The sequence below is a fragment of the Leucoraja erinacea genome, chromosome 7 (assembly GCF_028641065.1).
Source record: "Leucoraja erinacea ecotype New England chromosome 7, Leri_hhj_1, whole genome shotgun sequence".
Lineage (NCBI taxonomy): Eukaryota > Metazoa > Chordata > Chondrichthyes > Rajiformes > Rajidae > Leucoraja > Leucoraja erinaceus.
In genome coordinates, this window is record NC_073383.1 from 68958663 (window position 1) to 68981180 (window position 22518).

Sequence of the window (22518 nt, forward strand, 5' to 3'; positions counted from 1 at the left end):
TGAGGCTTTGGAGAGAGTGCAGAAGAAGTTTATTAGAATGCTGCCTGGATTAGCGAGTATTAGAGGTTGGACAAGCGTGGCTTGTTCTCTCTGGAGTGTTGGAGGTTGAGGGAAAACCAGTGTATAGAATTACGAGAGGCATGAGATATTCAGAACGTTTTTCCCAGGGTGGAAATGCCAAAGGCTAGAAGGCATAGCATTAAGGTCAAAGGGGCATCGTTTAAAGGAGATGTGCAGGGCACTTTTGTTTTTACACAGAGTGGTTGTTTCCTGTAACGTGCTGCCAGGGAAGGCGATGGAAGCAGATATGATTTAAGAGGCTTTGGATATGCGGGGAAGGGAAGGATATGGATCACGAACAGGCAGAGGAAATTAGTATAACTTTACATCAGGTTTGGCAGAGGCATTGTAAGCTGAGGGGTCTGTCCTTTGCTGTACTGTTCTATGTTCTGACAGTTCACTCTGCCAGTGTCTGTCCTCTAGCTCAATAAATTAACAATTGGAATGACCCCTATCACACAGTTCAAATCTACACAAACCACCATTAATTTCACCAAGACCCTTGAGTTGCATAAAACCAATATTTATGTCTTTGATGTTTTATGAAACCTATAATTCTCTCTGAGCAGATTGCCTCTTTCGGGAAAATAAGGAATCAAATCAGCATTGGGGCACCACGGTGGCTCAGTGATAGAGTTGCTGCCTTACAGCGCCAGAGAATCAGGCTCGATCCTGACTATGGGCGTTAATCCTGGCCAGATTGGAGAGGCTAGGACTCTAAAATTGAGTAAAGGCTTCAGGGCTGCTAGGCCATTTGGTCAATTTGAAAGTGCTCTCTGTTAAAATGGGACAAGCTGCAGAATGGTTCCAGTTTGTTTGGAGCTTAGATCTAAACTGCAGGAAGAGAATAGGAACATCTGCAGACCCTGACAATTAGGTGCAAAATGCATAGAATGGATTGGATGACTGAAAACCAGACATACACCTTGTAAATAATTGCAAATAATATTGCAAAGCTTTACTTGACTGAATGTTGATTGGATGAGGTATTGAGCCTTGTCTGGTTTTCTTGCATATCAGGGCAAATGTTGTGATGTTTGCTTTCTCCGAGAAGTCCTGTTTGAATACAATGTATTGGCTGCTGTATTACTGGGTTAGGGAAATGTCTGTCATGTATGGGGCTAATCGATAACTGTAATTGGATTGTAAAGAGACTACCCCCATGTAGTTCGGCCACTCAAGGTTCGGGGACCTATAAAATTCCGCTGCCACGCGGTCCTACGTCGATCTTCTGCGAGAGCGCTTAGGACTGCATGACCTTCTGGAGTGTCTCTGTTTGAGCGAGGGCTTGATCAGGCAGATAGGAGGATCGAACCTGCAGTTGTGAGGTACAGTAGTTGGAACTGTAATTGTGTTTTGTCAAAATAAAGATTAGTTGTGAAAATGCTTGATTCAATGGTTTTTGACTGAAACTAGACTGGGGGGAAGCTTAGAACGAGCAATTTACACGGGTTCTGTCTGTACGGAGTTTGTATGTTCTCCCTCCTGCTGCTTAGGATCTCCCCGGCTGCTCCGATTTCCTCCCACACACTAAAGACGTGCAGGGTTGTAGGTTAATTGGCTTTGGTAAAGATTGCAAATTGTTCCTAGTGCATAGGATAGTGCTAGTGTACAGGGAACGCTGGTCGGCATGGACTCAGTGGGCCAAATGGCCTGTTTCCTGTTTCCGCACTGTACCTCTAAATGAAACTAAACTATCAATTTGGGGATGTTAAATCTTAAAAGAGACAGTTTCCACAGTGTACACACTGTAAGCTCAGGGAATGTCTCAAGTTTAGATTCAGCACCAACACCTTCTGGACAAAAGCAATGCACTCAACAACTTTAATATGCAGAAGCTCTGCTTCCACTTGCCTGATAGCAGGTGCTGTTAATGGTTCTGTTGTTGGACCCTCCCTAACCTAGACCCAGCTATTATTTTAATAACACCCCTATTATCTTGCACCATCATCCCCTTCTGTTGTTTTACCGTAACTCCTATCTATTCTTCCATGGATTTTCCTTTTTGTCCTTCTCTCCTCCTCTGCCCATCAGCACTCTAATACCACCATTCGCCCACCACATCCCTTATCTCTGACTGTCCTTCCACTAGAATTTGTATGTCCATCTCGTTCTTTCTCCAGATGTTGCCTGATCCACTGAGCAGTTTCAGTGTTCAACTAACCTTCTCTATCTGTCCAAGCACAGGAGCGACAATTGTTTTTTACCATGCGCTAAGCTCTATTCCCTTATCATGTATCTGAACACAGTGAATGGCTCGATCGTATTCATGTATAGCCGGGCTGGTCAGTACGCAAGGAAAGCTTTTCACTGTAACCCGGTACACACCTGACAATAAACTAAAACTGAAACCGTTTTATTTCGGCGAGAGTAGAGGCATCCCTATCATACCCAGGTTCAACAATCAATGCTTAGGCCACTGAACTGAAAGATATTCTTGCCATAGAGGGAGTACAGAGAAGGTTCACCAGACTGATTCCTGGGATGGCAGGACTTTCATATGAAGAAAGACTGGATAGACTCGGCTTGTACTCGCTAGAATTTAGATGATTGAGGGGGAATCTTATAGAAACTTACAAAATTCTTAAGGGGCTGGACAGGCTAGATGCAGGAAGATTATTCCCGATGTTGGGGAAGTCCAGAACAAGGGGTCACAGTTTAACGATAAAGGGGGAAGTCTTTTAGGACCGAGATGAGAAAATCATTTTATTACACAGGGAGTGGTGAATCTGATGAATTCTCTATCACAGAAGGTAATTGAGGCCAGTTCATTGGCTATATTTAAGAGGGAGTTAGATGTGGCCCTTGTGGCTAAAGGGATCAGGGGGGGGGTGGAGAGAAGGCAGGTACAGGATACTGAGTTGGATGATCAGCCATGATCATATTGAATGCGGTGCAGGCTCGAAGGGCCGAATGGCCTACTCCTGCACCTATTTTCTATGTTTTTATGTTTCTATGTAAACTTGGGTGTATTTGGAGTGGAAAATTGTACTCCTGCGCTATGTATGGGACCTTGAAAACCATCCGTGGATACCACTGGGTGGAGTGTGCACGGCACACATTCAGTTACAGCTGACAGTCCAACTGTAGTGGAGCCCAGATGGAAAGTTATAATTTACTTACACAAGGCAGGGAGGAGCAGGAATGCTTTTTGCAGGCTCCCCAGAAACAACCATGGGCCGTTGTGAATTTTTAATCTTCAAAGGACGCTATCCTTATGAATTACTGTTGGGCAGACGTTCTATTCATTTGAAAGTGCACATGCAATAACAGATGTCAACATTCAAATAATTTAATTGCAATAAAAATAACTCTGCCCGCTCTCAATTACCAAAGAAAAGTTTGAAAGTACATTTTCACAAAGGCTACAGATTTACTTTTTAATGAGCACTGTGGATAATTGGGCATTATTTGCACACACATTGTGACATATTTTCAAAAATATCTATGTCCTGTAATTAGATTCCATCCTATGGCCACAAGTCTAAAGCCCTGGTTGTGCAATACAGTAAAGCCAATCTCACTGAAGGTGGTCAAGAGCAAAATAACATAGGATAGGTTGTGTGGAGACAAGAATTAACAGCACGTGGGCAGGGAATAGAATATTCGTTAGTTGGAAATGAAAGTAAGTTGTTTTTCCTAAGCCTGTACATTTTCCCTCAAATCTCACCTCTTCTGCAGCTAAAAAGCTTTCATCATTCAGAGTATTGAGTATAGAAGTTGGGAGGTCATGTTACAGTTGTATAAGACGTTGGTGAGACCACATTTAGAATATTGTGCTCAGTTCTGGGCACCATGTTATAGGAAAGAGATTGCCAAGCTAGTAAGGGTTCTGAGACGATTTACGAGGATGTTGCCAGGACTAGATGGTGTGAGCTGTAGGGAGAGGTTGAGTAGGCTGGGTCTCTATTCCTTGGAGCAGAGGAGGATGAGTGGTGATCTTACAGAGGTGTACAAAATCATGAGAGGAATAGATTGGGCAGATGCACAGAGTCTCATGGGGAATCTAGGACCAGAGGACATAGGTTCAAGGTGAAGGGGCAAAAATTTAATAGGAATCTGAGGGTTAACTTTTTAACACAAAGGGTGGTGGGTGCATGGAACAAGCTGCCAGAAGAGGTAGTTGAGGCTGGGACTATCCCAATGTTTAAGAAAAAGTTGAACAGCTACATGGATAGGACAGGTTTGGAGGTATATGGACCAAGCTTGTGTAGCTGGACATGTTGGCCGGTGTGGGCAAGTTGGGCCGAAGGGCTTGTTTCCACACTGTATCACTCTATGACTCTATAACAAGTCATCATCCAAATAAAACATGCTTGCAATAAAAGATATAGAATTTGGCTAGGTGCATCCTTTCTCAAGCTAGATTTGGCAAGTGATGCAGGGACACCTGGAAAGGAAAAGCAGTGGAAGCTGGAAAACAAACTGCATTTTATTGGACTTGCAGTTCCCATATGAAACTATTAATAAGTTTCCACTTCCAAAAATAGACCTGCATCTTCACAAGAAATTCCAGCAAAATTACTAATCTGGTACATTCATTATGGTCCGTTGAAGCAATCTTTCTATATTCTAGTGCAGATTAAATGAGCAAATATCAGCAGACCATCACACAAATAAAAATGTCTTTTAAGCTATAATGGGAGCCCATTCTCCTTATCTTGCGGGAGAGTTGAAAGCAAAACATAATTGTGCATTATTAACTATTGGAAGCAATTACTGAGGAAGGTCCAGATTTGATCCATGGCCTATTGGTAACATCAGTTCTAACATAGAACCATAAAATCATAAAAAATAGGTGCAGGAGTAGGCCATTCGGCCTGTCGAGCCATTCAATCTGATCATGGCTGATCCTAAATCAGTACACTGTTCCTGCTTTTTCCCCATATCCCTTGATTCCGTTAGCCCCAAGAGCTATATCTAAATCTCTCTTGAAAACATCCTGTGAATTGGCCTTTCTCTGCCTGTTTCCTGTTTCCTGCCTGAAGGGCCTGTTTCCATGCTGTATTTCTAAAGTTTAAAGTGATGTAAAGATAAAGTTTGTCAGTTAATTGGCTTTTAGTGTGAAGGACATGGAAGCAGAGTACGGGTCATCTGTGGTTGGCATGGACTCATTGGGCCGAAGGGCCTGTTTCTTCACTGTACCTCTAAACCCTAAACATACTTTCCAGAATTTCCACTGGTGATTGGTGGAATTATCTCAGGTGGTTGAGAGCGCCTTCAATAGGCTGGTTTGACTCCCGTCACCACCAGAGCCTCACCAATGAGCAACCATATGTCACCACCGTTTTAGACCAGCTGACGGGTAACCTCCGTTCCATGGTTCGTGCCGTCTAAGGCAATACCTGCACAACGTCGCCAGACTATTTTCCTCAGTCAAGAGTTGGCACGGTGGTGCAGCGGTAGAGTTGCTGCCTCACAGCACCAGAGACCCTGGTTCGATCCTGACTACGGGTGCTGTCTGTATGGAGTTTGTACGCTCCCCCCATGTTTCAATTTCCTCCCACACTCCAAAGACGTAAGGATTTGTACGTTGATTGGCTACAGTAAATATTGTAAATTGTCCCTAGTGTGCATGATAGTGCTAGTGTACGGGGTGATTGCTGGTCAGTGTGGACTCGGTGGGCCGAAGGGCCTGTTTCCACGCTGTATCTCTATACTCAACCAAATGGCTTGGGGATTTTAGACTCAGGCTCACATTTCATACAAAGGGCGTGGACATCACTGGCCTGACTGGTATTTAGTTTCCAGCCTTGACGAACAATCCCCAAACCATTTTATAGCAGGGTTCAAGAGTCAGTTACGTGTGGTCCATACGAGGTAAGGATGGCAGATTTTGTGTCCACATTAATGACCTGAATGTGGACACAAGGTACTGCAGACACAGTGAGCTGGATGGGTTTTTATGGCAGTTCCATGTTCAATATTACGAATATTATCTTTTCACTCCATAAATCTATATATTTTAAAAGTGGTCCAGTAACTTAAACACAGTGCTACAACATCCATTGTATGACCAGTTCCACAAACATTTGGGAAGGGTACTAAAAAATGTTTCAACTAAGCGATTGTGTTTGACGTAAATGATGGAATTATTTTGTGGGATTGTGGTCTGATATTCAGAGAGGTTTTGCTCACATGCTCAATACATTTGAAACAAATATTTACCTATATAAGGCAATGTTATTGTCTGGAGAAAGGCTTAGAATCACTCTTAATTTACCAGAAGTCTGGGAGTTCGACATTCGTACTAAACTTAGTACATTAGTACTAAACTTCAAATACAAGCTCAATGTCAAAAAACTACAACTTGAAGTGTTTCAGCATTACACATCACAGATCAAATCCAGAGAAAGGAAAGTAAGCCGTACAGCCCATTTCTCTCCAAAACCAATCCATCATTATCCTTTATTAAATAGAATCCTTCTCATAGAGTAGTATCGTGTGGAAAAAGACCCTTCGGCCCAACTTGCCCATGCTTACCAACAGACCCCATCTATACCAGTGCCACCTGCCTGTGTTTAGCCCCTATCCTTGTAAACCTATCCAACCCATGTACCCGTACAAATGTTTTTTAAACATTGTGACAGTACCTGCCTCAACTACCTCCTCCGCCAGCTCATTCCATACATCTACCACCCTTTGTATAAAAAGGTTGCTCCTCAGGTTCCTATTATGTCTTCTCCCCTCACCTTAAACCAAAGTCCTCTGGGCAAAAGACTGTGTATTTACCATATCAGTTCCTCTCCTGATTTTATACACCTCTATAAGATCAATCCGTATCTTCCTGCGCTTCAAGGAATCCAGTCCTAGCCTCCTCGACGTCTCTCTATACTCAAACAAAGTTCTTTCATAAACTACCATTTGAATTCTTTGTAAAATATAACTATGGAACTGGCCATTTAATTTGGGTAGAAAGGAAATGCAGATGCTGGTTTACACTGTAGACACAAAGTGCTGGAGTAACTCAGCGGGTCAGGCAGCATCTCTGGAGAAAAACGATGGATGACGTATCTGGTTGGGTATGAAGAAGGATCCCAAACCAAAATGTCCCACCTAATTTCTCTCCAGAAATGCTGCCCGACCCGCTGAATTACACCAGCACATTGAGTTTATATTTGGCCATCGACTGGGATTTAAGTAGGTATGATTCCAAAATAAGCGTCCGAAAAAGGGTCTCGACCTGAAACGCCGCCTATCCATGTGCTCCACAGATGCATCCTGACCCCTGAGTCACTCCAGCACTTTGTGATCTATCCAAAACCAGTATGTTGTCACCGTACACTGGTAGCAACATTTTGCACTGCTTGTACCTTGCCTGTTCTTCGCGCTCTGTAACACTGATTGAAACATCACAAGGGTGGTTTTGGGCCCGTGGAAAAGGTAGAGATTAAGAGCAAATACACAATCCAAAAAATTCCGCTCAACCATCAACTTTGTGTGGGTGTCATTGGAAACGGCAGCGCTTATCATCCTGAGAAAGTGATGGCGAGCTATCATCTTGAACCACTGGTCATCTGCCTGGTAAATGCACTTAATGTTGTTGGGAGGAAGCTTCAAGATCTAAACTCTATTGAGATTAATGAATGGTGATATATTTCCATGGCAGGATAAAGAGCATTTGGAAAAGGGCATGCAAGTTTAGTTTACTTTTGTTAAGTTTAGAGATACAGAGCGGAAACAGGCCTTTCGAGTCCACACTAACCAGCAATCCCCGCAAACCAACACTATCCCACACACACTAGGGACAATTAACCAACCCAATTAGCCTACAAAGCTGTATGTTTTTGGAGTGTGGGAGGGAACCGGAACAGGCGGAGAAAACCCACGCAGGTCACAGGGAGAACGTACAAACTCCGTTCCGACAGCACCCGTCAGGGTCGAACCCGGGTCTCTGGCGCAGTAAGGCAGTAACTCTACCGCTGTACCGCCCTTTCAATGCATTCAGATCTGCCTGCCACCTTTGCTTTCCAAATGGGACATGTTTGGAAAGTGCTGTGGAAAGCCCATGGTAGACCAAAGGACATTGATAGTGATAGTACCTTTTCTGCACCATCCACCACCAGTCCGAGCATCATTTTACATAATATCCTCTGGTCCCATTGTGTATCACATGTATTAATACCTGGAGTATTTTTCTTTTCAAATAAAAAGACAAACTATTAACAAGAATACACTTGTTCATGTTAGTATACGTGCAATTAATATGTAGTTGTTCCCTTATCTTATGTGTTTTATATGGTGACAAGTGAAGAATGATTTTTCACAAACAACGCACTGTAATTAATACAGAAAATGCCTGTAAATTCACAGCAGGTCAACATAAAACAGAGGCATTTTTGGAGAGGTGCTTTATCAGCATTCTCCCAGATTTCTCTTTCATTGGGATTCTGCATTTATTCTGCACTCTCTTGATGACAGGAAATTGTTGCTTTCCACTAATCTGCTCTTCCATTGGTACTGTGTGGAATGGATTCTGGCCGCATAATGTTGCCGTCAAAATTTATCTTGGTGTGAAGGATAGTTCTGTGCCCCGAGACAAGAATCTTAACTTCACTTTGTTTCTCAACGTTAATCATTTGTCATTTCATCGATATTGTGAAAGTTGGGTATATCTATTTCCAGTTCCTATAAATCCAGTACTCAGGGAAATGCAACAAGCTGGAGATTTCAATGGTGCCAGACCAGCAGTGTTTTAGGAATAGATTGACACAAAATGCTGAAGTAACTCAGGGGGACAGGCATCATCGCTGGAGAGAAGGATGGGTGACAATTTGGGTTGAGACCCTTCTTCAAACTGAAGAAGCAGTCTGAAGAAGGGTCTCGACCTGAAACATCACCCATTCCTTCTCTCCAGCGATGCGGCCTGTCCCGCTGAGTTTCTCCAGCATTTTGTGTCTATCTTTGGTGTAAAAAACAAAATCTGCTGTCCCTTCCTACATAGAGTTTCAGGATTGTCCGATGTGAGTCTATTAATGCTCCAACCCACTTTGAATTCATTTTTTCCCTTTAAATGTCCTTTAAACAGCTGAATGACATTTTTTCAGTGAACCCAGTAAGTTTAAAGAAAGCGTGGGAACATAGGTGCAGTAAATTAAAAGGGAGGGTGGGGAAAAGAACAAGTTAGGTTTCAAGGGAGAGGAGCTGTTGGAACCAGGTGGGTTTAGAAAGAACATGGGAACTGGGGCCCACGTGAATGAATGGGGAACATGGGAATAGGAATCAAAATGGACAAAAGTCCTTTGTGTTTAACTCACATGCTTTAACTTGGCAAGTGAATCAAAGCTTTTGTCATAAGGTCATGTGATAGGAGCCATTCGGCCCATCAAGTCTACTCCGCCATTCAATCGTGGCTGATCTATCTCTCCCTCCTAACTCCATTCTCCTGCCTTCGCCCCATAACCTCTGACACCTGTACTTATCGAAAATATATCTATCTCTGCCTTAAAAATATCCACTGACTTGGCCTCTACAACCTTCTGTGGCAAAGAATTCCACAGACTCACCACCCTCTGACTAAATAAATTTCTCCTCATCTCCTTCCTAAAAGACCATCCTTTAATTCTGAGACTATGACCTCTAGTCCAAGACTCTCCCACTAGTGGAAACATCCTCTCCACATCCATTCTATCCAAGCCTTTCGCATTTCTGTGTGTTTCAATGATGTTCCCCCTCATTCTTCGAAACTCCAGCGAGTACAGGCCCAGTGCCGTCAGATGCTCATCACACCTTTTGTGTAGGTATGTACGTGCGTCATGTATGAATGAAGTATTATGGTTATCGATAACAATTAATCTCTTTCAGTGACATTTCGGGCAGACTTTTTGCCAACAGTTCATGGAATTATTGTAGCTACCAGCTGGCGAGCAGAGCACAGTAAAATTTCAGTATGCATGTTGACATTTTTGATGTTGAATGCAAAAGCCTGTTTATATCCTATAATTTGTCTTAATCATATATAATGAATAATAAAGATAATGAATAATAAAGAATAATTTAATCAGTGCGATACTTCCCACCCCTAACTTGTTATGCTCTAACAGTTAAAAAAAGAAAATAATAGTCAGGGGATATGGGGAGAAGGCAGGAACGGGGTACTGAATGGGCCTTGATCACATTGTATGGCTCGAAGGACCGAATGGCCTACTCCTGCACCTATTATCTATGATAATTTTGCAATGAAAAGTTGCTCCAGACATTTCCAACTTAGTAAGTGGTTGGGAAAAGGAAAATGCTGTTTGAAACCTATATGTGGGGGATGTGAGTCGTAAGAGAATGCTGCCAGAAACTGGTTACTAGAAAGGATGTTCTCTGTGCTAAATATAACTTGTTTGGAATCTGACGCATTCCTTGAAAGGAATATATCCAGATCCAGCAGTAGTTTTTATTCATGTCTGCAACTTGAACTTCTTTTCCTGGATCAGACAGCTCAAAAAACTGCAGTCTATCGAAAAGAGCAGTTTGTTACAGAGTGCATAAAGGTGTTGATTGCATCAATGCATTAAGGAGGCCAGATATTATAGCAGCCTCCACAATGCATTATAGCAGCCTCCACGAAGAACAGTTGAAGATATTCTGTGCTGCATCATCATGGTCGGCACTGTGGCGTCGTGGCAGAGTTGCTGCATTACAGCGCCAGAGACTTGGGTTCAATCTTGACTACGGGTCAAAGGTCAAAGGTACAGAGATGGACGTTCTCCCCATGACCTTTATGGGTCTTCCCGTGTGCTCCAGTTTTCTCTCGCACTCCAAAGACGTACGGGTTTGTTGGCTAATTGGCTGCAGTACAAAAAATTGTAAATTGTCGCTAATGTATAGGATAGTGCTAGTGTATGGGATCGCTGGTGGGTGCGGAACTGGTGGTCCTAAGGGCCTGTTTCCGCTTTGTATATCTAAACTAAACTAAATCTCAAGTTCCTGAAATACAACAATAGACCGAATCAGAAACTCAACAAAATGTTTTCCAACTCACAACCTGAGGCTTCGCACAATTGGAACCCACAGCTGGGTTTCTGATAGTTGTGCTTTTTAGTTATTAGGGGTATCACAGTCTTGCCACTGCAGGCTTTACTTTTTATGGCACAATCTAGTAAACATAAAATCTCGGTGCACAGAGAGAAGGCAATCGTTAGGATGTGAATAAACATAAATTCCGGGGAAAGAAGTTTATCTTTCGTCACCAATGCTATATGTGTGTGAGTATTGGATATTTGTTGTATCCCCCTGTTCATATTTGATTCCGTTGACTTCAGCAGAACCAAATGCAGAGGTAAGAACAACCTCGAAATAATCTGGCTTTATTTAATCAATGCTGAACATAGGTTAATTTCTTCTCTGAAAGTCACTGGAAAGTTAAGGGGACTAAACTGACCCAAGAAAGGCAACAAATACAAGAAAGTGGAAAAAAAAATAAAGGAGATAAAGGCACGAGAAAGGAAACAAAAATATATGATCCCTTGATTACTGGAATAAAATTCAGCTTTTATTTCCCCATCTCTGGACTTGGTACAAGACTGAAAGAAATCTAAGATAAAAGTAGAAAACGCTGAAATTGCACTGCTCACAAGCAGAAAAAGGAAGGTTAATGTTTTGGGCTCACACTTTCACTTCGTAACCCGTCTTACCTTTTTACAATTAATGTCTGACCTTTCAGGTATATCCAACCATTTTCTCTGCTAATTGTAATCAGATAGATATGGATATGCCATTTATTGTCACTATACATGTACAATGAAATTAAAAGCTGCTCGTACTCAGTGCATACATATAATTTAGTACAAAAAACAAGAAAACAGAAAACAAAAACAAAAGGGAGAAGGGGGGGGGGGGGGATAGGTGCACAATTCTGCGGCGCTATATACATATATACAGATGGAAGTCCGGGTGTTGGGCTGCGAAGTCAGGGCATGTGTGAATTAAGAGTAGTTATAATTTTCGGAAAACAACTATTCCTGAGTCTATTTGTCCTGGATTTGATGCACCTATAGCGCCTTCCAGAGGGCAGCAGGTCGAACAGTCCAAACGCAGGCTTAATCAGCTTGTGCCTATTGATCGTATTGTCCTGCTGAGTTCCTCCAGCTTTTTGTGTCTATCTTCATCATACATACATTTGATTACTGGACGGGAAAAGGAAAAAAAAATAGGACGGGGCAGCGGGAACCACAAGGGAATACATGAAAAATTGAAAATCATACAATAAAGATTTTTGGCCACATTTGCAAAACCTGATGGGAAAAGATAATGTCGTAGAGGAATCGAGGACCAGAGGACGTAGGTTTAAGGTGAAGGGGAAACAATTTTATAGGAATTTGAGGGGTATCTTTTTCACACAAAGGGTGGTGGGAGTATGGAACAAGCTGCCAGATGAGATAGTTGAGGCTGGGACTATCCCAATGTTAGACTGGTACATGGATAGGACAAGTTAGGAGGTGTATGGGCTAAATGTAGGCAAGTGGGACTATGTTGGCCGGTGTGGGCAAGTTGAGCCGCCGGGCCTGTTTGCCCACACTGTATCACTCTATGACTCCAAGATATTGTCCTAAAATAAATGTACCTTTTGCTGATGGTTCAGGCTAGACAATCTTGTGGATCCGGTTGCCTTCTCCAATGCTGGATTCAGCGTAGAGATCCTGAACTAAAGGTTTGCTGCACTTTGAATGAATATCACAACCCCATTCATTAATTTGAATAGAGTCGGTCAGTTTTACATTGAAAAGCTAAGTGCAGGTGACCATATTGACTTTTTGTCCTTGTTTATATCATTAATTAATGTTTTTAATTAAGTTATAGCACGTAAAGATGTTTTGATAAATGTATTATTTTAATTGCTATATGTTTCAACAATTTAAAAAAATATATTTTTAATAATTTTTAATCTCTCCGCTCCAAAGCCTTGACAGCAGTGAGCTGACATTTGGCTCTCTGAGTTGCCAGGAGGTGAAAAGGGGTATGAAACTTAGGACCCTGAAACTCCGTTGTTGCACATGATCCATTCCATGTTGTAGCCAAATGGACTCAGAAACCTGATTGCAGGAATAGGACAAGCATGGATAGCAAGAGAAATGGAAAAAAATTGGCACGATTTAGTGTCATAGAGCATGGAAACAGGCCCTTCAGCCCAATTTGCCCATGACAACAAACATATCCCGTCTACACCAGTCCCACTTACCTGCACTTGTCCCATATCCTTCCAAACCTGTCCTATCCATGTACCTGTCCAAATGTTTTTAACGTTGCGATAGTACCTGCCTCAACTACATCCTCTTCCATATACCCACCACTCTCTGTATAAAAAAGTTGCCCCTCAGCTTCCTATTAAATCTTTCACCCCTCATCTTAACCAATGTTCTCTGTTTTTTTTATTCCACTACTCTGAGTGAAAGACTCCATGCATAACCCTCCCATGATCTTATACGCCTCCATAAGATCACCCCTCAGCCTCCTACGCTCCGAGGAAGAGTCCTAGCCGGCTCCACCTCTCCCTATCAGCTCAGGCCCCGTGGCAACATCCTCGATTCTCCGAACCCAAGAGATTTTCACGATGTGTCGGTGAGCTTAGACTATGATGGGTTTGCCATACCTCGTTGGAATGAGTCCGATTCTGATGTTTGGCTCGGTCTGATGCGTTGGAGAACGCTTTGTTGCAGCCTTCGTGCTCACAGACGTACGGCTTCTCTCCAGTGTGCGACCGAAGATGAGTCTTCAAGTTCTCGAGTCGTGAGTAAGCTTTGTTGCAACCCTCAAACTGGAGAAAGAGAGGCAAAAATCATGATTAAGGAAGACGGGCACAAAGTGCCAGAGTAAGTCGACGGGTCAGGCATCATCTCTGGAGGAAAAGGATGGGTGACGTTTTGGGTCGGAATCCTTCTTCACATTGAAAGTAGGGAGGGAGGGAAACTGGAGGTAGGAGTGGGCCAGAACAGATTGGGTCTGGCAACAGATGACCAAGGATGGGTGGAGCCCATAATGGCCCATTGTTGGCAGGGGAAGAGATGATAATGAAAGGGATACAAGGATGCGAAGAGTGGAACTGCTAGGATGACTAGGGTGGGGGAGGGGAGAGAGGGGGGAAATATAATCCTGGTTAAGGGACTGGCTAGGGTTATACAAGCAATATTTATTTGCTGAGTAGATAACTGACAAAGTTTGGTCACAGTGAACAGAACCTTTTACATTATTGTGTAGGAAGGAACTGCAGATGCTGGTTTCAAACCATAGACACAAAAAGCTGGAGTAAATCGGCGGGTCAGACAGCATCTCTGGAGAACAGGAATAGGTGATGTTTCGGGTCGAGACCCTTCTTCACCGATTCTCAGTCGGAAGAATGGTCTCAACCCGAAAATTCACCTATTCCTTTTCTCCAGAGATGCTGAGTTACTCTAGCATTATTGCGACTTTCACATCATTAGTGACTGATGACTTGAAAGATTTAAAAAAATGTGTTCTTTGGCCAGCTGCTCACTGGACCAAGGCCACAAACTAACAGAAACGTTGTGATCTTCCCTCCCCTTTCACAGTGCAACAAAATGAGAACAAAATGGGAACACCAATGTCCGACTGCATAACTGAATTCGTCACGGAGGCACAAGAGTAGAGTTGCTGCCTTATAGTGCCAGTGAACTGGTTTCAACCCTGACTACAGGCGTCTGTATGGAGTTTGTAAGTTCTCCCCGTGACCGCGTGGGCTTTCTCCGAGATCTTCGGTATCCTCCCACAGGTTTTGTAGGTTAATTGGCTTGGTATAACTAAGTTACAGAGAAAGGTTGAACAAGTTAGGTCTTTATTCTTTGGAGCGCAGAAGGTTAAGGGGGGACTTGATAGAGGTCTTTAAAATGATGAGAGGGATAGACAGAGTTGATGTGGATAAGCTTTTCCCATTGAGAGTAGGGAAGATTCAAACAAGAGGACATGACTTGAGAATTAAGGGACTGAAGTTTAGGGGTAACATTAGGGGGAACTTCTTTACTCAGAGAGTAGTAGCTGTGTGGAATGAGCTTCCAGTGGAAGTGGTGGAGGCAGGTTCGATTTTATCATTTAAAAATAAATTGGATAGTTATATGGACGGGAAAGGAATGGAGGATTATGGTCTGAGTGCAGGTAGATGGGACTAAGGAGAAAAAAAAAAAGAGTTCGGCACGGATGGCCTGTTTCCGTGCTGTAATTGTTATATGGGTATATGGTTATAAGTGTAATTTGTCCCTGGTGTTTGTAGGATAGTGTTAACGTGTGTGGGGGTCGCTGGTCGGCATGGACTCGGCGGGCAGTAGGTTCTGTTTGCACTGTATCTCTAAACTAAACAAAAAAAATTCCCTGGCATTAATATATCACTTCCTTCCCTGAGTATGACTGCTGTTAACCCATTATTGATTTGCAGACTTCACAAGTTATTACACATCTTTTTTATTAAATGACGGTTAAGTGCAATGTATAAGTAAATTGCTGGAGCAAAAATAGAAATAAATGATCTGGAAATGGAATGCATTTTACCTGATGTAACTAGCGTTTGTGCGGATGACAAAAAAAAAGGTGGGTTTTTGTTCTCGACGCAGTTGGTTTGCTCGGCCAGAGGCTAACTAAATGACTTATGCGAGGCTGCAGGCATTAGCATCTGACACCAATTATTTGTGGGGAAGTAGGCCATGACCAAATCCATCATCAGCCAGCGGTGAGCTGACAGTGAGCATGAACGGCAGGGAGGGAGTACTCTGTGAATGGAAGGGTCTGTTCCTCGGCATGCTTGGAAAGTTCGACAGTTAATGAACCAAATGTCAAACGAAATAAATCCGTTCCCTCGCGTGGAGACCAGCGAATCCGCCCGCTTGCATTGAAATGAATATCGCTTGAAAGGTCTGACTTACTCCAAGCTTTCAGGAGTGTTAAAGAACAGCAGCTTGAGAGCGTTGGTTTCATAGAAACACAGAATTATTATGAAGCTGGAGGCCATTCAGCCTATCCGTTGAATGCTAGCTTCCCGGAGAGAAACCAATCAGTCCCATTCCCTGTTTTTATTACCAAAGACTTGAGTATTTAAGATGAAGATAGACCCAAAAAGCTGGAGTAACTCAGCTGGTCAGACGGCATCTCTGGAGAGAAGGAATGGGTGACGTTTCGAGTTGAGACCTTTCTTCAGACTTGCAAATTTTCCTCGTAATTGTCTAACCAATTCTGTCTCAAAAACCCCAATTGACTCTTAAACTTTCTTAGACTTTCCATACTCTTAAACACAGAGAGTATTGCCTCCTCTGTACAGGAAGGAGGCACAGTGGTGCAGCAGTAGAGTTGCTGCCTTACTGCGCCAGAGACCCGGTTTCAATCCTAACAATGGATACCGTCTGTGTGGAGTTTGTACGTTCTCCTTTAGATCACACAGGTGCGCCGGGTTCCTTCCAAGCTATTTTTTCCTAGAATGCTACCTTCTATGTCCAGATAACTGAATAGTTTCCTTGTCCTTTGGGAACCGCTTCCTTCTATTTAGCCTTCCTGTGCAAGTCATGTCCGAAACAAAACGTCGCCTATCCATTTCCTGCACAGATGCTGCCTGTTTCTCAGACACTTTGTGTTTTGCTCATGACCCAATTCAATCTTCTTTCAACCTTCTTCCCTTCGCTGAAGGCAACCTTACCTTCTCCAGTCTAAATTCCCTCATCCATTAACTCAGCACCACAACGCTGCAATGAGGAGAATTTACTGTACAACGTGGCATTGACCTAGCATTCCTCATATTTTCATAACCAGTTGCACAGTTCAAGATAAACTCAGCTACGATGTTGTGTCATTAAACAGATGGTTGGCACTGGGCTGCTCAATAAAGAAAATAATAAACACCAGTGAGAAAAGTGTAAATCTTGGAATTCTGAAATAAATATTGGGCTGGTGATATCAAGTGACTTAGTCAACATCGGATGCAGGAAGGATAGGCTGATACTTTGAAAGGCAATCTTTTAAAGTGAGAGGAAAATTCTCTCGGCTTGCCTACCGACTGTTAATGACTTGCTATATATAAAACCGAGCTAATATTTAGCAAAGCAAATGTCTTGTTAGGTAAATGCAGGATAAACAAAGATTAGAAAATATTGTCAGATCAGCAAATCAAAAATTGGACACTGTCCATGTGAGTGGGCTATATTTAGACATTTAGTTCAGACTGAAAAAAGAGAACAAAAAGTCACATTTTAAGTTGATGTAGCTGCCAATAATAAGTTGATCCCATTTCATTTTGTACATTCAAGAGGGAGAATGAACAATCTTCTAATCCTTTCTCCTATGCTTAACCCCGTGAATTGCGAAGGACTTCAACAGGCTTTTACCGGATACCAGGGGTGGGGATATGGAAGAGTTGTTCTTGGGAGGGAGCTTGCTGCATGGTGTGTGTACAAGATGGATTATGTTGAGTGGGACTTGCTCAATAGGCTTGATAGGCTATTCCTATTGCTTCTCGTATCCCCGTATTCAACATATAACGTTCCCCCTTTGATACTTTGAAAACAAATTTTCAATGGAAGGAGAGTTGGGAAATAAGAGGAGGGGTTATAAACAGCTGGATCCCAACTTTTCAAAGCAACTATTATTTCATTCAGGAAGCATTTGCTTTCAGTTGACAATTAGATACGTGTCTCCAAACTGCTGTAAATAATGCACTTCAGAAGGACTGGGCTGTAGTGATCCTCTGTAATGCTCTTACTGAGAAGAAATATCTAATCTTACATCCTTGCCAACTTCTGACAGACTTCCAATGGGTTCTTGGCAAACCTCCCATACAATCCTTCCAAACAAATGTGAAAGCTTGGAGGGTTCCAGCATGTTATACAGGATGTCATTGTGAAATATTATTGTGAAACTACTGTAGACCAAATTACTATTAATAGACTTTAAGTTGCCTCTACTTCCACACCTCCAGATTCAGGGACAGTTTCGTCCCAGCTGTTATCAGGCAACTGAATCATCCAACCACAACCAGAGAGCAGTGCTGAACTACTAACTACCTCATTAGTGACTCTCGGACTCTCCTTGATCGGATTTTGCGGGTTTAAAACGCGATTTTTACTAGGCTGTTCCAATCAAAAATGTTCAGCCTAGTAAATCATTAATGGAAAATTGCTGAAAGACCCCGTCGCAAAAGGTATTATTAGTTTTTATGGCCTTGTATAATATTTATAGTAGTTTAAAAATCACTCTCTCACTCCGCAACCTCTCGCAGCCCCAGGGTTTTATAAAGCAAACAATTAAAGGTATGTACCTTATTTTTACATTAAATGGGGCTTGTTATATAACCCTGTATATAAAGTTTTCTATAGCGAGTAGTTCATTTTGGGCTCTTTATATCCCGCAGTATTTTTCTGGGCATTTGAGGGCACAAATCCAGCATTTGAGGGCACAAATCCAGCGCAATGTGAACGTTCTAAACCAGCGCGTTCACAGGAACCCACTAGAAAGCCGATTTAAATTGACTTTAATTTACAGCAATTGAACACTAAATTCCTTCCATTTGGCCTATAAATTGATGTAAATGAGATTTAAAAATCATTGTGAATTATTTGTGAATATTATTTGGACACTTGGGCTATTTAAAAATGTTAATCATTTATTAAGAAATGGATAGATGTTTAGATCTAGTAATTGAAGTTTGAAATTAGCTACAATTGGGTAACTAACTAATTATATGCTTTAATTTCAGGTCATCCAAGTAAGATTATTTTATATTTGTTTCAGAATGCTTCAATCTATGATAACTGAAAATTTCATTCAGTTCTCTTAATTTTTAAGAAGGTTATGGGCTTTTGACTGTCCTCGATCACAGCTTTTTTGTTATGTCCATAGAAAATCAATAGGGAACAAGATGATAATTTCCGAGTATGAAAATGGCCATAACTTTTTTATTACTTGAGATATGAAAGTGAATTAGGTGTCAAATTAAACTTATTGTTATGCTTTATCTGATGGGATAAATTGCAGACTTGATTTTTTAAATCTCAAAATTTTGTAACATTGCTAAATCTTGCACTAAATGATATTCCCTTATCATGTATCTATATGGGGTGGGAGATTGCAACCTTCACGTGGTCCATCCTGTTTCAACGAATGCAATCAACCTGGTGTGCACAATCAAATATGATCAAATAGAACAAGTTGTCTTACAACTTTAGGCTGTGCATGCCATACGCAAGAAGAGAAGTATCTGTACATTGGAATGGCTCAATTGTAATCATGTATTGTCTTTCTGCTGACTGGATAGCACGCAACAAAAGTTTTTAACTGTACCTTGGTACACGTGACACTAAACTAAACTGAACTAAGTTCACCATATTTGCAAAGTTGTGACCAGAATGGAATTAATTAGTCAAATTATTTTTTAAAAGGCTGCTATTAGTTTTCATAGGAGCGTAACAGTAGCGCAGGTAGAGTTGCTGCCTTACAGTGACAAAGAACCGGGTTTGATCCTGACTATGGGTAGTGTCTGTACGGAGTTTGTTCGTTCTCCATGCGACCACGTGACGGGTTTTCTCCTGGTGCTCCAATTAGACGTAGACGTGCAGGTGCATAGGTTAATTGGCTTCGGTAAAGATTGAAAACTGTACGGGATCGCTGGTCGGCGAGGACTAGGTGGGCCGAAGGGCCTGTCCCCGCGATGTATCACTAAACTAAAGTTTCACCCATTTAAAATCCGAGATGCACAACTGTGGGGATTGAATTTGGGCCTTTCTGGATTCCAAAATAGGCTGAGTACTTTGACCAGAAGGCAGCAGCGTAATGATAATCCATGATATGATCCTGAGCCTTGTCCAGATACAGGCGCCAAGCAAAAGTCTGGACCAGCTGCTCCCAACTTGGACTGTGCAAATCCCCTCAGTTTGCGATGGTGAATTCAAAGATAACGGGGAGCCCATGAGGCTCTAATAATATTCAGATAATTTGAGTAGAAACTTCCCTAACAAAATAAACATATGCATGACTCAGTTGTCCTGGAAATGCAGAAACACATTGGATTTTCCTTGGGCGCTCTTGTTTCCTTTCATGCTCCAAAGACATACAGGTTTGTTGTATGCCAACAAACCTGTATGTGTGCCCCCCTGTCGGTAGGATAGTGTTACTGTACAAGGTTTGCTGCTTGGTGCGAACTCATTTGAGTCGAATTGCCTGTTTCCGCACTGTATCTCTAAACTAAACTAAACTAAACGCAACTACTGGTATCACCACAGCTTCTTGTAGTCCATGACCTCATTAGGTGTTTGAAGGGGGTGAGGGGGAATCATGGGGTTTCCATTCAGAAAGCTCAGGAACCCCCTTGCTGAGTGACTGCTCACTGAGGAAGTGGGAACAGGATGTTTTTATTGGAACGTGGCTGACAAAGGGTGAGGATTTTGATGTGTGGGGAGAACTTAACACAAACCAATCTCCCTTCCATTGACTCCATTTGCACCTCGGCAAGGCCACCAGCATAATCAAGGACGAATCGCATCCCGGCCACTCCCTCTTCTCCCCTCTCCCATCGGACAAGAGGTAAAATAACGTGAAAAGGCATACCTCCAGATTCAGAAACAGTTTCTTCCCATCTGTTATCAGACAACTGAACCATCCTACCAACAACTAAAGAGCAGTCCTGAACTACTAACTACCTCATTGGAGACCCTCGGACTTTATCTTGCACTAAATACTATTCACGTTATTCCCTAACACTGCGGATGGCTCGGTTGTAATCATGTATTGTGTTTCCGCTGAATAGTTAGCACACAACAAATGCCTTTTCACTGTACCTCGTGACAATAAAACAATAAACTAAACTTCAAGATTGGGGAATTGATGGGTATGAATGGAGGGGGAGATTGGAAGGTGAATGGCTTGCAGGAGCTTTGGAGCAGTTACGAGGTGGTGAGGCAGGTGATCGAGAGGAGTTTTCGGGAGACCTGTCAAGCGGTTCACAAGGAGAAACTGAACCTCATTCACAATATGAATAAATTCCATCTGCTTTGAGTGCCTGGAATATAACAAAGATGGGCTCAATAGAATGTCATGTGTGATTTTTTTCTGCAGTAAATATTTATTTAACTGGTGCATTTATATTAAGTCACCACTTTGTCTCTCTTCCCCAGTGGCTTGTTGGGACAGATAGTGACATACCCATCAAATGTTTAATCATTAACCACGGGGTGGAGAAGATTGAATTTTGCCACTTGGTGGTCTGAAGGCAATGTGCGTCTAAGCCCTGGCTGGATGAGACAAGACTATTTCTTCCCTCAGCAACCCTCCCTTATGACTCATTTTACATCTACGGAGCCAAAACTGCTAAACTGAGTCTTAAACAATGTCTTTGAAGCAAAAGAGTTTAGCTATGTTGCCAAAGGAGTTATCTTTTCATGATTGCAATTCCTCTTGCAATGTGATGATGATGCTTTATCTAAAAGCAATATGTCCAAACATTTATTTCAAATCTGTAGGTTCCAAGTTTGATAATATGCGTTTCTCATTCATTCAGCTGTACAGAAATCAAACGTACTGGCTAAACAACGGGGACGTGTTTTACTTAAAAATCCCAAAGCACAAACTTAAGAGCTAAAAGAGCAAGAAAACTGGGTTAACGGAACATAAGACATAGGAGCAGAATTAGGACATTCAGCCCTTCGAGTCTGCTCAGCCATTTCATCATAGCTGATCTATTTTTCCCTCTCAACCTCATTCACCTGTCTTCTCCCAATAACCTTTGACGCCCTTCCCAATCAGGAACCTATCAATCTCTGATTTAAAAATACCCAATGTCGTGGCCTCCAAATTTGTCTGTGGCAATAAATTCCACAGATTCACTACTCTCTGGCTAAAGAAATTCCTCATCATCTCCATTCTAAAGGTACATCCTTTTATTCTGAGGCTGTGCCCTCTAGTTCTAGACTCTCCCACTGCTGGAAACATCCTTTCCATGCCCGCTCTATCAAAGTCTTTCATTATCTGGTAAATTTCAATGAGATCCCCCTTGTAGCCTTCTAAATTTCAGCGAGTACAGGCCCAGTGCCTTCAAAAATTCCTCAAATGTTAACTCTAGTTAAAATTCCTCAAATGTTAACAATAGTTGCTGGATCATTCTCGTAAACTTCATCTGGATCCTGTCCAAAACCAGTGCACCTTTCCTTTGAACTGCTCTCATTTCAAATTTCATATTTCAAATGTGGCATCACCAGTTCCCATCAAGGATTAACATTATGTATAGGAAGGAACTGCATATGCCAGTTTAAACCGAAGATAGACACAAAATGCTGGAGTAACTCAGCGAGACAGGCAGCATCTCTGGAGAGAAGGAATGGGTGACATTTCGGGTTGGGACCCTTCTCCAGACTGATGTTTCTGATGTTCTTCTTCATCTGAAGAAGGGTCTCGACCCGAAACGTCACCCATTCCTTCTCTCCAGAGATGCTGACACGCTGAGTTACTCCAGCATTTTGTGTCTATCTAAGGATTAACGTTAAGCGCATT

At 42.2% G+C, this 22518-nt stretch overlaps 1 protein-coding gene across 3 annotated transcripts in view; it reads right to left on the reverse strand.

The window, feature by feature from the left end:
* gli2a (GLI family zinc finger 2a) overlaps nucleotides 1–22518 on the reverse strand; it is a 442689-nt gene that overhangs the window by 23516 nt on the left and 396655 nt on the right. For all 3 annotated transcript variants that reach the window (XM_055638741.1, XM_055638742.1, XM_055638743.1), the window contains one exon: nucleotides 13640–13804. In XM_055638741.1, the coding sequence (XP_055494716.1) occupies nucleotides 13640–13804 (165 nt within the window). The remainder of the gene's footprint in view (nucleotides 1–13639; nucleotides 13805–22518) is intronic.